Genomic DNA, 17,125 nt, shown 5'->3' on the forward strand with positions numbered 1-17,125 from the left:
CTGCTGCCACTCCACCGCTGGCGCGCAATTTCCATTATTATCCTGTGGAAAAGTTCTTAACCTGGAGCAACCACTTCCTGGTTAGTGGAGTTTGTAACCCGAGGTACCACTGTATTTCCTAAAATTTATGTATTGCTTTGGAGGGGGGGTGTAAGAAAACCCCAAAGCAGTCGAGTGCTGGTCTTCCTTCAGTAGAGCAGGTTCCCTCTGCCTACCTTGTTCTGAGCTCACTAGCAGCATAACAGAAACCTTTTCCAGGACCGGGCATATTGGTCTCTCCTGGCAGAAATTGCCATCTTTCAATAATATAGAGAGGCAACTCTCTCAGCACAGCACCTTGGCATCACTTGGCTCCTGCAGAAGCAGCAAAGCTTTCTGGTTATAACCGTTGGAAACTGCTGAGTTTGCCGCCTTGTCCTCTTTCAATGCATAGGGCCTGTGCATGATGAATATTTTCTTACTATGGTGCTCCTTTTAAGCTAATGGTCTGGCTGAAATCCTGTGCTGTTTTATCAAATGGGTGTTTGTGAATAAACCCACAAACGGAGAAGCAATGTGGGTGTCTTTGAGAAAATGCTTCCCACCACCTACTTAACCCATGCTTAAACTTTTGAAGCTGTGCTTAATTTGTAAGCTTCCTTGAGAGCATATTATTTAGAAGGCAGCCTGTGTTTATTTTTGAATAATTGAATATTGCCGTGACAGAGCCACTCATCTCCCTTGATCCGTGTTCCCGATGCCTCTGCAGGCTCTCGGAGTCTCCCTTTAAGGTTCACGTGGAGAAGCTGAGCTTGGAAGGAAAGGCAGCTGGCGAAGACCTCGACTCGTACCTTGTTCCACTGGAGATCAAGCTGAAGCAGAGCACTGTCCACATGGATGAGCCGTGTCCTTTCCTGACCCCCAACCCTGGCGTAGCTGCTATCCATGAGTATGCCAGGTGGGCAACGGAGACGTCTGCTGGCCCAGAAGAAAGGGAAGAAGGTGGGCACAAAACTGGGTGCCAAAGAAAAGGAATAGGGGGGTGGAGGAATTGGAAATGTCAGGTTGAGCTCCTGTCATGTTGGGGGAGGGCTTTTTGAACCAGCTTTTTGAGGAGAGCCTGCTCTGTCCTGTGGCTGTGAAGAGGCAATTCTGCCTTGGCCAGCGGTAGATGGTGCATGCAGGCATTGAGTCACTGCTTAGCATCTTTCCATGCCCCAGTCTCATGTCCCACCATGGGCTCATGCTCCAGCACCTGTTTTAGAGCAGAGTCACCGTGGAAGACACAGCGAGGCAGGGCGTTCTGGTAACAGACCGGCCTCCTGCTGTCTGCAGCAGCTGCTGTTGACCTCCCAAGCTGTGATGCATGGAGAGCGGGTGGGTGCTAGGAACAGGGGAGACTCCTTGGTCTTTCTTGCTGTGGATGCAACTTCAAGGGGCCAAAAACTGCCACATCTTGGCAGGATCAGCTGTAAGCTTTTGCGGACCCTTGGTGCCTTCATAGAATTGGATTTGGAAAGCCCAAGGTGACTTGGTCGCACTGGGTATTTCTGGCCTCACCTTCACAGCTGGCCATAAGCAGAGAGAGGCAGGTGATTGACGGAGCAGAGGTAGCAGTGCACAGTCCAGAATTTAAGCTACAGTGTGGGGTAAGGGTGGAATGGCCTTAGGAGCTCCCTGCTGCATGTGTGCGGCTGGGACCCTGTTTGCAGCTGCCTCATGGGATAGCACAGGGCAGGCCTGCAGGGTCGTGAGCTGATCTCTCTCTGCCCTCTCGCCAGCTGCAGTGAAAGACTGGTGCTTGGTGTGGACCCTGTGTGAGGCGCTCTGGGGCCACTTGAAGGAGCTGGAGGCCCGCTTGGATGAGCCCACGGAGTACGTCCTTGCTCTGGAGCGCCGGAGAGCCTTCTCCCGCTGGCTGTCGCAAACGGCTGCTGAGCGGATCAAGAACGAGGTCTCACTCGCCCAGAACGACAGTCCTGCCCAGGCCGTCTTCAGCTACCTTACTGGGAAGCAGATCAGCGAAGCTTGCCGGCTGGCGCAACATTCTGGTAAGACGGCGGCTTTTCACCTGGAGCCAGGATCTAATAAGGAATCTGCTGGTTCCCATGGACAGAAATGGTGCTGCTTAGTGGGTTGCCTGGAGAGGGCGCAGCAGGCAGAATCTTGAATTACAGGCTGTCCCTTCCTGTGGTCAGGGTATTGGAGGCCCTTCTGCCTCCAGAGTGAGGAGTCTCAGGAGAGAAGCAGGTGGCTTAGTAGTGGGTTTCCCTGCATGAAGTCCCAGGCTGGCAGAAAGGTGCTTGTCTGTTCCTTGGAAATTGCCAGCGCCAAGAGGAAAGCTCTCCTTTGCCCGCATCTTGACATAAATTTGGCTTCCTTAGCACAGCAAAGAGCATTGGCCCAAGGAAGTTGTTTGTTTCTGCAGGGCTGGTAGGAGGGAAATGCAGAGTTCCATTGTAAACTCTTCACCCCTCATTCTTCTCTGCTTTAGCTGCTCCCTAGAAAAGGATTGGAAGGGGATTTGGGTGTGTCTTCCCAACTAGATCAGCTTCTTGAATTTCTAGGTGAGCAACACCAAAAAACCCCACTGCCTTAACAGGCTTAAATTAAGCGATCCTTGCTGATGATATTGAGGGTGGGCTACATGCAGCACTCCCCAAGCAAGAAGCCATCTATCATGTAGCTAGACTTGGTTTTCCTATGGGCAGTTATTTTCTGCCTAAGTCAGCGTGGTGCTTCCCCCCAAAATATGTGCTAGAGCACCAGTGTCTGCACTGCTGCCATCTTTTGGCCAAGCAAGCCCGTCCCTCTGTCCAGGTAGTTCACATTTCAGAAGAGGCTGCTCACTGTGGTTTGTGTCTCTTCTGACGTGCTGCTGTTGCGTTACAGGGGACCACCGGCTGGCTCTGCTCCTCTCGCAGCTGGCAGGGAGCCAGGATGTCCGGGAGCTCCTTGCCATGCAGCTGGCAGACTGGCATCAGCTCCAGGCAGACTGCTTCATCCAGGAGGAGAGGCTGCACATCTTTGCCCTTTTAGCTGGCAAGCCGGTGAGTTGCAGAGCCTGGGCTTGCTTGTCAACCCTGGGCACTGCTTGGCCAGTTGCGTTAAGAGGGTCACATGTACACGCAACGCCGTCACCAGGCCAGCGAGCCTCTGTGGGTGTCCCTCTTGCACAGCAGAGCTCCTGTGTTGGGCTCTGTGCCTGGCCCACACTGACACTCTGCCTCGGCCCTTTCCCTCACTTCTGCAGGTGTGGCATTTGTCAGAGAGGAGGAGCATCAACATCTGCGCCCATCTGGATTGGAAGCGTTCTCTCGCCATCCACCTCTGGTACCTGCTTCCTTCTACAGCGCCTCTTTCCAAGGCCCTCAGCATGTATGAAGCTGCATTCCAGGTAGGCGGAAGTCGCAGTCCTGTTTGGCCAGAGGGCCAGCCTTGAGCCCTATCCCTAGAGCTGAGGCACTCCGGCCTGTTGCTGCCTCCTGAAGGAAGGACAGGGTGCTGTGCTGTGCTTCTGCTGAGCTCCCTTTGGCATATGCAGGAACATCACAGATGTTCTGGAACAGACTAAATGTCTGTGTCTAGGTCTGCATCTGGTTTCCCACAAGGGACACCCAGAGACTCCCACCGGAAGCCCATAAGCAGGACATGAGAACAGGCCCTCCTCTTCTCCTCCTGCTGCCTCTGATCCTGTGGGACGTGTAGAACTGGCAGCCATTCCCCGCCTGTCAAACTTGCCTTGGGGGAAGGGAAGGCGGGAGAGAGAAGGATCCAGCTCAGTGTCCACCTCCCCACCCCAATGTCTCTCCAGTGCCTCCTCGGAACAGGCATACGCAGGAGAGAGGCCTTTCCTTCTTCCTCCAGCTGCTTCCCCTCACTCACTGGTATTGTGTTCGCAGGACTCCTCGGAGGGAGAGAAATATGCTTGTTCTCCGCTGCCTCCGTATCTGGAAGGCTCAGGCTGTGTGATTGAGGAAGGCGATCAACAACACCCGCTCCGAGACGCGTGCTTTCACCTGCTAAAGCTCTACAGTGATAGGTAACTCTTCCTGTTTTCCTGCACCTGCTGAAGGTGGACTCTGCTCCGCAGATATTCAGCTCTCGTAAATCTTTTGGTCTTTTAAGGTGACACAAGACCCTTTGCAACAGACTTCACAAGGCTGTCCCTCCAGAATCTCTTTCCTCCTTGTGAACTCAGGTTATGCTGCAAATGTGGTGACCTACCAAGTAGATCCTGGTTTCTGCCCACTCTGCGGGGAGGAGCTCCCCAGATATTGTCATTGATATCATTATTGTTTATTAAATTTCTATGCCGCCCTTCATATGAGGATCATAGGGTGCTTTACAATATAGAAATACATACCACAAAAATACATACCATAGTAACAAATGAAAGCAATAACACACACAGTTTAAAAGACCATAGATGGTTTAAGTAGCCAAAGGTCTGGGAGAAGAGGAATGGTAAACATCCTGCTTAAAAAGTCCCAAATCAATTTACAGCCATCTGGTTGGCCACTGTGAGATAGCTGTGAAATAAGATTGGCCACCTGTCTGGTCCAGCAGGCTCTCCTCGTGTTCTTATGTTCTAAAGTGTTTTTTAAAAGTATGCCTGGTGGGGGAAGCGGGGGACATAAACAGAAAGTTGTGTGCCTGTCAAAACAGCCATGGGACATGCAATACCCCTTTCCCTCCACTCTCCTGTATATATTGTGTGGAGGGGGATACTGAAGTCCAGGACCCTAGAAGCTTAACAGTGGTGGGGGTTTAGTTTATCTACACTGCTTCTTTGTCGTCCCCAGCTTAAGAGTTCTAGTTATGATTCCTATCCAGTGGATATTGGGCTTAACAGTGGCGTATCTTTATGGCTCATTCAAAATTCAGTATTGGGGCAGAGAGGCAGAGAGGAAGATGCATTGGTGCCAGGCAATGACTTCTGTCTTGCATGTGGCTGTGGGCAGTCCTGCTAGTCTCATGAAAGGTCATTTCCCCCCAAAGTGTTTGCCCCTGTTTGCCCTTTAGGCCTGGACTTCCAGACCCTTCTGCTTCCTTGGAAAGTCTTTCGGCGTGCAGCACTGTGAACTGGAGTGTGGGCCCCGCTGTGGCCAGCCGGCTTATGCTGTTTCCTTCCTTCCTCGTGTTCCCTTGCAGGTGTTACGATCTCCACCAGCTGCTTGACCCGAAGAGCATAACAGCGGACCCCTTGGACTACCGCCTCAGCTGGCACCTGTGGGAAGTGCTGCGTGCCTTAAATTACACCCACCTCTCAGAGCAATGCCAGGGAGTGCTGAACGCCAGCTTTGCAGCCCAGCTGGAGAGCGAGGGGCTGTGGGAATGGGCTGTCTTTGTGCTTCTTCACACCCCCAGTGCAAAGTAAGTGTGGAGCCCTCCTTTATCTTGCAGGGCTGTTTAGTGGGTGTGTGGGTTTTATCGGATTTCTTCCCACAGGAGGAGGGAGGTGCATCCTGTCAATGTAGCATCATGCTATCTGAAATGGTGGCATCCTCTTTGGGGTAGAGTATGATCTGCTCTCATTTAACAGCACTGCTATTAATAAAATTGGCCCTGTGGGCTCTGAACATGCACAAGTTTTTAGCAAAACACCCACTGATGTGCTACAAAGTACCGTATTTTTTGCACCATAACACTCACTTTTTTCCTCCTAGAAAGTAAGGGGAAATGTCTCTGCGTGTTATGGAGCGAATACCTACGGATGACGGGGATCTGCTGCAGTCGTGAGCAGAGGATCCATGGTTCCCCTTCCTTCCCTCCTCCGTGGTTCGCTTTGAAACAGCAAAGCGGGAGAAGAGCCGCTGAGTGGGGAGGAGAGAGGGACAGAGACCCTGCCAGTTGGCTCCTTTAAAGCAAGCAGGGTCTCTGTCCCTCTCTCCTCCCCACTCAGCTGTCTAAATAGCAGCAAAGTTTTTCGGCGAGCTGGGGAGAAGCAGAGCCTTTAAAGGAGCAAAGCGGGAGAGGAGAGGAGCCTTCTTCTCTTATACCCCTCTTCTGCATTATTAGCAGCATCCTTCTCCACACACCCCACGCGTGCTCCTTGTCCCTTGAGTGCTTTTCCTTCCCTCCCCACTTAAAACGTGGTTACAAAGCACGGATCCACATGGATCCTCAGGATTCTTGCACTGGGTCACCCCAAATTCACCATCAGATCACATAGCATGTCCATGGCTACAGCTTGCACCAAAAAAATCATGTACCCACTGTTGCCTGGGGCCGCAGTGGTGCAAAAACGTGGTTACAAAGCATGGATTCACATGGATCCTTAGGATTTTTGCATTGGGCTACCCCAAACCCACCGTCAGATCACATGTCTGTGGCCACAGCATGAACCACAAAAATCATACATCCACTGTTTCATTTAGAATATTTTTTTTCTTGTTTTCCTCCTCTAAAAACTATGTGCGTGTTATGGTCGGGTGCGTGTTATAGAGCGAAAAATATGGTATTTAAGAACTATTCTCTAAAACACGAGCCTGTTTAACAAAGATTAAAATATTAAAATATTTCGGAATCTTTCAGTGAAATAGAGAAATTAACTTTTCTTCTTTTTGAGTCATATTCTAAGAACTGATTCAAACATGCACGCGCATCATATAAAATTTCTCAGAAGTTAATAACGCAGCTTAATAATACTGACTTAAAATCCGTTGTGGTTTTCGAATAATACCAGCAATATCATTCATTAGGTATATGATATAATACATTTTGAACTGATTTGAGATGATAGCAATAACATGTATTGGCAGCAAAGAATGGTAATTTGATTTATGGAGTAGATGGGAAGTCGGATTTAAAAGGAAGAGACCATTACAGTTTATGGATTATTAAATGTATATTAATTCTGTATGTAATGCGAGACTGATGATATTCTTATTATGGTGTAATTAGTCTTTTTGTTGTTGTGTGTTGAGCAAATAAAATATTATTTTTTTAAAAGAAGTTAATAACGCAGCTGAATATTTGAAGGGACTTGAATAGGACTGTGTCTGAGATTCATCCCATCGGGTGATTGATCAGTAATGGCTCATTCACATGTTCCTTTGATACTACAGTCTTTTATAACTTGCTTACACAATGTTGAGGGCAGCCTTACCCAACCTGGTCTCCTTCCCCCAGGCGCATGGAGCTACTGTTCTCTTAAGCTGGAACTTGGAGAGGAACCTGGGGCAGAAGGGGTGGGTGGGTGGCATGGTCAGATGAGCCTACAGTTAAGCTGTCCCTCCATCTAGCTTGGGAGAGTCTACTGTGAGTGGCAGACAGTGGTTCTTCCGGGCCTTGGCGAGAGGAAGGACTTTGACAGCTCAGCCGCTGGACAGCCTTTGACAGGAGATGCCTCAGGGGTGGAAGCTCAGACCTCTTTGCAAAACATTTGCTTTGCCACTGAAGACCCAGTAAATTGGGGGCAGGGAGCAGCATTTGGGACCGTTTTCCTGGCTGAATTGTGCGCACAGAGCTATTGCTGTACCCTCCTGCTTTATGCAAGGTCATACAAAGAGTGTTTCTCTTCCCACCAGCGTGCGAGAGAGAGCCGTGCGTGAGCTGCTGAACCGTCACTGCAGGTTGCAGGAGACGCCCGAGTCGTGGAGCAAGGAAGCCTTCCTGATGGAGAGGCTGTGTGTGCCGCCAGAGTGGATCCACGAGGCCAAAGCCGTGAGGGCCAGGATGGAAGGGGACAAGCATAAGGAGGCTCTCTACCTGTTCAGGGCAGGGCACTGGAATCAGTGCCACAGGCTGGTCATCAGGCACTTGGCTTCCGGTAAGGCTTCCTTCCTTCCTTCCTTCTCCCGGGGGATGGCGGTAAACAGGGCGTCTAACTGAGTTTTGGACTGCCTTTATCAAAACAAAAAATCTGCAAACAGTAGGATTTTGCCTTGCTTCCTAAAAGGAGGGGGCTTCTATCATTATTACAGTGGTACCTTGGGTTAAGAACTTAATTCGTTCTGGAGGTCCGTTCTTAACCTGAGGTACCACTTTAGCTAATGGGGCCTGCCGCCGCGCCGCCCATGTGCGATTTCTGTTCTCATCTGAAGCAAAGTTCTTAACCCGAGGTACTATTTCTGGGTTAGTGGAGTCTGTAACCTTTAGCTTCTGTAACCTGAAGCGTCTGTAACCTGAGGTACTACTGTATTTATTAAATTTGTACGCTGCCCTTCGGTGGTTCACAACATAAATATACAAAATGAAAATACAAAATGCATAATTAAACAAAGGCAGCTCAATAACCCCCCTCTCACAAAACCCATAGAATGTTATTCAACATAGGGGATAAAATTGAACCCTGAGGAACCCACACTGAAGGCTCCACGGGTCTGAAGAGCACTCCCCAAGCATCACCCTCTGGAAATAGCCACCCAAGTAGGACCAGAAGCACCACAAAGCAGTGCCACCCACCCATAACTCTTGACGGCTGCTCCAGAAGGTTGCCATAGTCATTGGCATCAAAAGCTGTTGAGAGATTCAGGAGAATTAACAGAGACCCATTTCCCCTGTCTCATTCCCAACAGGTCATCATACAGGATGACCAAAGCAGTTTCTGTGCCAATTTAAAGGGCTCTGGAAAATCAGTTTGGGAGTCCTCAACATCGCCTCTGAGACTAGTTCTATCAACTGAGGCCGTGAGATCTCTGGGTAGTGAGGCAGGTGGTTAACCAGCAGAATCCCTAATTTGTCCCAGTTGCCCAAAGCCAAGGACACACACTCTAGATTCCACCCCTCCTTGCAAATTGAACAGACACCCTCAGGAGGCGAAGGTGCCCTCTCCTAGTGGTGTTTCTTCTTCCTGGTCACAGCTTCAGAATGCAACGTGTCCCATTCTTGGCGTAGATGTTGCCCACATCTGAAAGTCGTGTCAATTTCAACATCTATGCCTGCCTTCTGGCAAGTTGCTGTTTTACCAAACGTTCTGCCAGGCACAGTAGTGTTGAAGTTCTCTTACTTGTTCATCACTTGCTGTTTCCCTCTTTCAGATGCCATTATTAACGAAAACTACACCTATCTGAAAGGGTTCTTGGAAGACCTGTCTGCTCCAGAGCGCAGCACCCTCATCCAGGATTGGGACACCGCAGGGCTGGTTTTCTTAGACTACATCCGGATCATTGAGATGCTTGACAGGATTCAGCAGGTGACACACTCAGGATGAGGATGGTGTCATTGCATTTGTACCCCTCCTTTTTCTCCCAAGGAACTCCCAGGGGCTTGCACGCTTCTCCGTCATTTAATCCTCACAACAGCCCTGTGAGGAAGGGGAGGCTGAGAGGCAGTGATTGGCCCAAGGCCACCCCGGGAGCGTCATGGCTGCATGGCGACATGAACCCCAACCTCCCAGGTCCAATACTCTAACCACCACACCAGACTGTTGCATCCTGCCTGCTCCCTTACAGAGAGCACTCTTGGGAATTTTCCTCTTCCCAGTCACACGCTGATTGAGCCTGATGTGCGTATTCAGGGAAAGCTGCACTGCGTGCCCCTGTTGAAGCTAGTTCAAAATGTAGGGAGCAATGCATGGGTAGGCAAACTAAGGGCCGGATCCGGCCCAATCGCCTTCTAAACCTGGCCTGCAGACGGTCTGGGAATCCGTGTGTTTTCACATGAGTAGAATGAGTCCTTTTATTTAAAATGCATCTCTGGGTTAGAAAAAATTAGAATATCATGGAAAAGTTCATTTATTTCAGTAATTCAACTTAAAAGATGAAACTAATATATGAGATAGACTCCTGACAGGCAAAGTGAGATATGTCAAGCCTTGATTTGTTATAATTGTGATGATCATGGCATACAGCTGATGAAAACCCCAAATTAACAATCTCAGAAAATTAGAATATTAAATGAAATCAGCAAAACAAGGATTGCAAATAGAGCAAGACTGGACCTCTGAGAAGCAGAAGCAGATCTTACTTTGCATGTTATCTCATATATTAGTTTCACCTTTTAAGTTGAATTACTGAAAGAAATAAACTTTTCCACGATATTCTAATTTTTCGAGTTTTACCTGTAGTCTGGCTCCCCACAAGGTCTGAGGGACAGTGGACCGGCCCCCTGTTGAAAAAGTTAGCTGACCCCTGGAGTAAAGCATCTGAATGTTCCTGTGTTGAGACATTCCCTGCAGGTGAAAAATAAATCAGCTAGCATGCCAAGGAAAAAATGTTCCTTTGGACGTGCTGGTTTTCTACTGGCAGGGAGATGGGCTTACCAAGGGAGGGTGTGGCCTGTCGAAATCTCTGCTACGACCGAGCTCCTCCTCCGGTCGAGACTTTGGAATCTCCTCCGATGATGATTAATGACCTGAGCCTTTGATAAGGCTCCAGGCACATTCTCCATTCAGCAGAGTATCAAAGCAGCAGAAGAGAAATTTGAGCTACATTGCTAGGTTTTATTTCTAACTACGCAGACAAGTGCATGCACACGAAAGCTCATACCAAGAACTAACTTGGTTGGTCTTTAAGGTGCTACTGGAAGGAAAAAAATTTTTTGTTTAGACAGAAAAGAAATATACATGCTCTCTCTGTGAAAGGCAGAGAGCAACTGGAAAACAAAGGATCAGGAAAACAGTAACATCACATCCGTCTCCTGTCTTTCGTGAGACTTCCAACAGCCTGGGATCTCTGGAATGCAAAACAGAGTCTTGTGACTCCAAGCACTGCACAGTGGCATAAACAGAAACCAACATGGCCATGCAGTTGATGTATGGGGGTCTTTCCATCTGCTGTGCTCTTCCCACAAGGAGAGGAGAAGGAGATAGCCCTCTTTTTTCTTAGGCTCTAGTGCCCTTCCATGATCATGGACACTTAAATGCTGCAAAAGGTGATTCAGAGGCTGAGACCTGCCTGCTCACTGTGTCTTCTAGCTTGGGGGTGGGGGAGTGAGGGGGAACTGCCAGGACTCCCCAGGTGCATGAAGCTCAGCTTCCCATTCCAGTGATCTGAGGAATTTCTGGGAGGGAGAAGAGCTTCAGGTGGCTTCACCGGGCCGGGGGCTGTTTGAATCGTAATGGTGGCCATTGGATGCACCATTGAGAACACTTGCCTTGAGATTAGGAGGGGAAATCTGCCCCGTGGAAATTCCGCTGGAAGCCTGGCATGAGACATTTTAATAATGAGGAAGTTCTCCAGCGGGGCCGTTGTCACCCCAGTGAGTGACGCTTCTCCTTTCTCCTGGATTTGCTTTTCAGCTGGATTGCTCTGGGTACGAACTGGAGGAGCTGCACACTAAAGTGACGTCCCTTTGCAACAGGATAGAGCTGCTCCAGTGCCGCAATGCCAAGGATAGGCTGGCTCAGTCTGGTAAGGCTGTGGGCACGCTGTTTCCTTCAATAATAATAATAATAATAATAATAATAATAATAATAATAATAATAATAATAAAATTCTCTTCTGCAATGTGGCTCTGAATCTTCATGGCCACTATCGTGTAAAATGCAGCACCTGGAGGCTTTTGTGGTGTGGAGTTTAGGTGACACCACAAGTCTATGGTGGTGGTTTGCAGTTGCCTTGTGGAACAACGCAGGGCACAGGGCATGTTGCAAAATGTGGGTTTTATTGTAATAATAATAATAATATAATTTATTTGTACCCCCTCCCATCTGGCTGGGTTTCCCCAGCCACTCTGGGCGGCTTCCAACAAAGATTAAAAATACATCAAAATGTCACATATTAAAAACTTCCCTGAACAGGGCTGCCTTCAGATGTTTTCTAAATGTCAGGTAGTTGTTTATCTCTGACATCTGGTGGGAGGGCGTTCCACAGGGAGGGTGCCACTACCGAGAAGGCCCTCTGCCTGGTTCCCTGTAGCTTCTCACAGCGAGGGAACTGCCAGAAGGCCCGTGGTGCTGGACCTCAGTGTCCGGGTAGAATGATGGGGGTGGAGATGCTCCTTCAGGTATACTGTTACTGGTCCTTTATTTATTTCATTTATGAATCCCTTCCTGTGAAGCGTTTCCAAATACCAAATGATTGCGGATATAAAAACAGTTTAAGCAATTACCTCTGCAAAACCAACTTCAAGTAATTTCAGAGGCTGAAGGCTTTCCTCATCTTCAAAAAGCCAGTGCCTGCCTGATGCCTTTGGCTGGGTCGGGACGATATGGGATTGGGGGGGCAACTCCCATCTCTTGCGGGGGCACAATTAGTGCCAGCGCCATCCGTTAAGAGTTTGGGTGTAATCTTCGACACCTCCCTTTCCATGGAGGCGCAGATTGCAGCTATAACAAAGGCGGCATTTTTTCACCTCCGCCAAGCTAAGCAGTTGGCTCCTTACCTCTCTCGCCCTGACCTAGCCACTGTGATCCACGCGACAGTCACCTCCAGACTGGATTATTGTAACTTGCTCTACGTGGGGCTGCCCTTGAGATTGACCCAGAAACTCCAGCGGGTGCAGAATGCCTTACGGGGTCCTCGCTGCAAGATCACATTCACCCGGTGCTATATCAACTGCACTGGCTCCCGGTGGAGTATAGGATCAGGTTTAAGGTGCTGGTTTTAACCTTCAAAGCCCTATACGGCCTAGGACCCTCGTACCTACGGGACCGCCTCTCCTGGTATGCCCCACAGAGGAACTTACGATCTTCAAACAAAAACATCTTGGAGGTCCCAGCCCTCAGGGAGGTTAGGCTGGCCTCAACCAGAGCCAGGGCTTTTTCGGCCGTGGCCCCGATCTGGTGGAACGCTCTGTCACAAGAGACTAGGGCCCTGCGGGACTTGACATCTTTCCGCAGGGCCTGCAAGACAGAGCTGTTCCACCAGGCCTTTGGCCAGGGCACAGCCTGACTCCCTCCTTCGGCAATCCTCACAGAACTTCTAGCCCAATGGTTTGCCATTAATTTGATTGGAATTAATTTTATAATGAAATGATTTTAGAATGTTTTATCGTTTTACTGTTGTTAGCCACTCTGAGCCCGGCTTCGGCTGGGGAGGGATATAAATAAAACTTATTTGTTATTATTATTATGCATAATAGGAGTGGCTGGCTGGACCGTGTGTGCTCTGCTGTGCCTGGCAAGGAGCTGCAGTCAGCTTAGAACTTGTTGACCTGCCTCCTCCCAAGTAGGGAGAGGTTGGGGGAAGCTCTGCTTGCCAGCTGCAACCACAACTGGGGGTGCTTTTTCCCAGCTAAAAAGATGAGCGCAAAGACTTCCTCTCTGCTGCCTCCGAGATCAGCGCTATGTCTAACAGCCTTAAGCTCTAGGCGGGTAGATGTTACATAGCCCTGCTTTCCAGCATCCAGCACAGGCTGGTCCTCTATAGCTCTCTGTGGATCTGCTGTTGAGAGTTGAGAATCGTGAAGTTGGAGAGATCCATTTAGCCCAAACCCCTGCAATGCAGGAATCATAGCTGCATCCCCGGCTCCATTTCTAAGCTGGGGGGTGACCAGTTTCAGAGACAGGAGTGGACCTTTTGGTCGGATCTAGCAAAGTAGTTATTACACTTGTAACCTGTACAGCTGAAAATGCTGGCAGCGTTAAGATAAATTCAACAGTGTAAATAAGTTTTGATGGATGCAGTACCGTGGTACCTCGGGTTACAGATGCTTCAGGTTACAGACTCCGCAAACCCAGAAATTGTACCCCAGGTTAAGAACTTTGCTTCAGGATAAGAACAGAAATCATGTGGCGGCAGTGCAGGAGGCCCCATTAGCTAAAGTGCTGCTTTAGGTTAAGAACAGTTTCAGGTTAAGAACGGACCTCCAGAACGAATTAAGTTCTTAACCCGAGGTACCACTGTAATGGAATACTAAATGGTATAGTTTTTTATAAAATATGCAGGGACTTACGATATGTAAAATGAATCACGGAAAGAGAAGGGAAGTCATTGATATTTTAAGGATGTACAAATGAGTGTTTTAAATTGGAAAACAGAAAATTTGATTACAGAAAGGTAGCCGTGTTGGTCTGCCATAGTCAAAACAAAAAAATTTTTTCCTTCCAGTAGCACCTTAAAGACCAACTAAGTTAGTTCTGAACTAAGTTAGTTCACGAAAGCTCATACCAAGAAAATTTGATAAAAAATTATATTACACTTGTAACCTGAGGTCAGCCAAGAGCACACCCTAGACTAGACCAGTCGTGTCTGGTAAATGCAAGGGCTTCTCTCGCTGGAGGTCCATTCCCCTGGGAAATTGGTGTAACAAGCTCAACTGTAAATACTTTTCAAAGCTCTTTGATACGTTCATTCGCTCAAGCCTTCGCTGATTTGCCCATTTCTCGCCCCCTTTCTCGCACCCAGAAATGGCCAAGCGCATTGTGGACATCCTGCGCGTGGTTTTGAGCCTGCAGCACCCTCCGGACTCTGCCTCGGACTCCACCCCGGACGTGCAGAGAGTGCCGCTGCGCCTGCTCGCCCCCCACATTGGCCGCCTCCCCATGCCCGAGGACTACGTGCTGGAGGAGCTGCGTAGCCTCACCCAGGGCTACCTGCGGGAACTGACGGTGGTGGCGCAATGAGGGCAGCTTGCCTCCTCGCCTGGACGTAGCTGCCCTCTCCGAACGATTCGTCTGCCCTTTGGCCCCAGGGGTGCAGGCAGCCCCCTTCCTGCGCAACTCCTTCCCACCCCGGGGTGCTGCACAGCCACCACAGGGGGCAAAGTGCAGAGACTGGGCTCTGTGTTGGGACACCTCCTCCCCCCCGCCCCCGCTTTCTAGTGTTAATAAAGCCTTTGCCGCAGCAGAAGCCAGCTGTGGGGGTCACTGGACCTGTGGCGGGCAGAGAGCAAGGCACCTTACAGATGGCACAAAAAAATCAGTGTGTGTGTGTATGTATACAGTCAAATCTCCATTTCAACTGAGCTCTGGTCAGCGTTCGTTTGGTTTTTTTTGGAGGGGTGGGGGCTTTGAGTGTGTCCTGCGCTGCTGGGTTTGGACAAGTGGAGTCGACCCTGCTGCCCATGTGCCTTATGGGGCTGAGTCACATCTGGGTTGTGCTGCCTGGCCTCTGCAAAGAAGGGAGGGAGGTGGAGGCACAGCCAGGTTTGGTCTGGAAATGACACCGTTGGCTGGTCCTTTCCGGGGGGGGGGGAATCCCTCAGTGACGTCAGCTTCCTGGCATCCTGTCTTGGGGTGGCACAAATGGCACCCCAGAGTGCTTCTGATCCTTGCAGGGGGCTGGCAGGTTCCCCTCCTTCTGACAGCCTGGCTTTGGGAGACTGGCTTGAGTCTTCAAGCTGAGCTGCGCCTGTTCTTCATGCCGAATCCCTTTGCAAGAAGTGCTGGGGAGGGGGGGACGCAACCTGATTTTAGGTTTTGTGCTGGGGGGGCGGAGGGGGGGTAATGGCTCAAACCAATCAGTTCAAGGTGGTCATGTTGAATGTGTTTGCCATGTGGTTTCATCATACTGCCGAAAGGGAATTCCAGATGCGGAGCTGGTGAGCTGGCTGGCAGCCTCCAGGGCCCTGGGGTGGACAGTCTGCCCGAATCTCATAGGGCAGGGTGAGGCCTGGTGTGGGAGCTGCCCCTGCAGCCAGTTGTGTAGGACCCCTGGAGGCAGTGCGTGTCTGCGTGTGCGTGTATGTATTGGGGGGGGGGATGCCAGCAAAGTGGTGACGCATGAAGATTATGTAAAGGTTTTTATTAAAAACTATAAATAAATGATCCAGATTATTTTCTTGTCTGTTTTTCTGGAAATACCTTTATAAGAAAATAAAAAAAGTTTATAGCATTTTCCTGATTGCCTCTCTTTTTTCCCTTCCCTGCCTTTTAAGAATCAAATGGCTCAACCTCAGATTAAGGTCTCTATTGTAACTAGGGGGCAGTGTTCAGTTTCGGGGTGTGTGTGTCCCTCTTTAGGAGGAAAGGTGCAGGCACAAGAATTGGGTGCGAGGGGAGCTGTGTTATTCCTCCACCATCCAAGGTGCTACGCTCTGTATACGTTCTTGGGCATCATGAGTGGCGAAGGGGCTGCTGCCCTCAGGCCTTGCTTGCAGGCTTTTCCCTCCAAACACTGTGACTGGAGAGAGTTGGGTGAGATTCTGGACTGGGATTGGAAACCAGAGCTCTTGATGAGCAAAGTCCAGCTCTCCTCCCCACCCTGGCATTCTCCTTATATGGTGCAAGGAATATTTGCAACACTTTGAAGACTGGCTGTCTTTTTCAGAGACTATTTTGTAACTGCTCTGTAGTCACCCACTCTGTAGCTGCCTCGCCTCAAGTCTGGATTTGGTACAAATCATCCCAATCCAGTTCCGGATTCAGAGAAATTGGTTGCATTGCCCCAACTGAACAGGATCAGAGAATCGTAGGGTTGGAAGGGAGCACAAGGGGCATCTAGTCCAACCCCCTGAAATGCAGGAATCATTTGCCCAACGTGGGGGTTGAACCCACAACCTTGAGATTTAAGAGTCTCATGCTCTACTGACTGAGCTATATGGCCTTCAGCTGGACACAACAGGACCTTACGTTTTCATGATGGCTATGCTCTAGCTCCTCAACCAGAAGCATCACTTACTACCACTTGCTGGGAGAATCATAGTGTGGGAGTGTTGAAAGTGGCAGGAGAGGATATGTTGATTATTAATATCCTTCCTAACTTGCGCTAGCAAGTTTCATTTCCCCTTTTTTACGGAGTGAAAACTGGTTGCAAACTCATGTGAGTTTCTTAAGTCAATAAGCAATTCCATCTGGCTTGTCCAGATTGAAATGTGTTCTACTATGTTCCTGGTAAGACCCCTTGAATCCCTCCTAAAAGAATAAAGACACCACAGTCTTACTGATAAATAACAAAAAGTACAGTGGCACCTCGGGTTACAGACACTTCAGGTTACAGATGCTTCAGGTTACAGACTCCACTAACCCAGAAATAGTACCTCGGGTTAAGAACTTTGCTTCAGGATGAGAACAGAAATTGTGCGGCGGCAGCAGGAGGCCCCATTAGCTAAAGTGGTGCTTCAGGTTAAGAACAGTTTCAGGTTAAGAACGGACCTCCGGAACAAATTAAGTACTTAACCCGAGGTACCACTGTAGTTTTACTAAGGATCAGGCAGAGCACAGAGTGATCCCTGAAGGCAGGCTTTAGGCTTAAAGTTGCGAACATGTACAAACAGGTTTACCCCATATGGGAGATTACCTGGGGGACTGCTTGGCTGGCAGCCAGCAGTTCAGTCCAGGAAGTTCGCAGGACGAAAAGGGAAGATGGAAGAGAAGAGA

At 49.4% G+C, this 17,125-nt stretch overlaps 1 protein-coding gene across 7 annotated transcripts in view; it reads left to right on the forward strand.

Annotated features, from left to right (window-relative positions):
- The window catches only part of NUP98 (nucleoporin 98 and 96 precursor), a 45,003-nt gene extending 29,362 nt beyond the window's left edge, over positions 1–15,641 (forward strand). For 5 of the 7 annotated variants that reach the window (XM_053384734.1, XM_053384731.1, XM_053384733.1 and 2 more), the window contains 10 exons: positions 749–981; positions 1,761–2,030; positions 2,872–3,029; positions 3,233–3,376; positions 3,882–4,021; positions 5,134–5,355; positions 7,512–7,753; positions 8,964–9,118; positions 11,165–11,276; positions 14,214–15,641. In XM_053384734.1, coding sequence (XP_053240709.1) covers positions 749–981; positions 1,761–2,030; positions 2,872–3,029; positions 3,233–3,376; positions 3,882–4,021; positions 5,134–5,355; positions 7,512–7,753; positions 8,964–9,118; positions 11,165–11,276; positions 14,214–14,431 — 1,894 coding nt within the window. In that variant the 3' untranslated portion in view covers positions 14,432–15,641. The remainder of the gene's footprint in view (positions 1–748; positions 982–1,760; positions 2,031–2,871; positions 3,030–3,232; positions 3,377–3,881; positions 4,022–5,133; positions 5,356–7,511; positions 7,754–8,963; positions 9,119–11,164; positions 11,277–14,213) is intronic. The other 2 variants (XM_053384735.1, XM_053384729.1) reach the window with 1 other exon arrangement.
- The last annotated feature ends 1,484 nt before the right edge of the window (positions 15,642–17,125 follow it).

This window comes from Podarcis raffonei, chromosome 4 (genome assembly GCF_027172205.1).
Source record: "Podarcis raffonei isolate rPodRaf1 chromosome 4, rPodRaf1.pri, whole genome shotgun sequence".
Classification (NCBI taxonomy): Eukaryota; Metazoa; Chordata; class Lepidosauria; order Squamata; family Lacertidae; genus Podarcis; species Podarcis raffonei.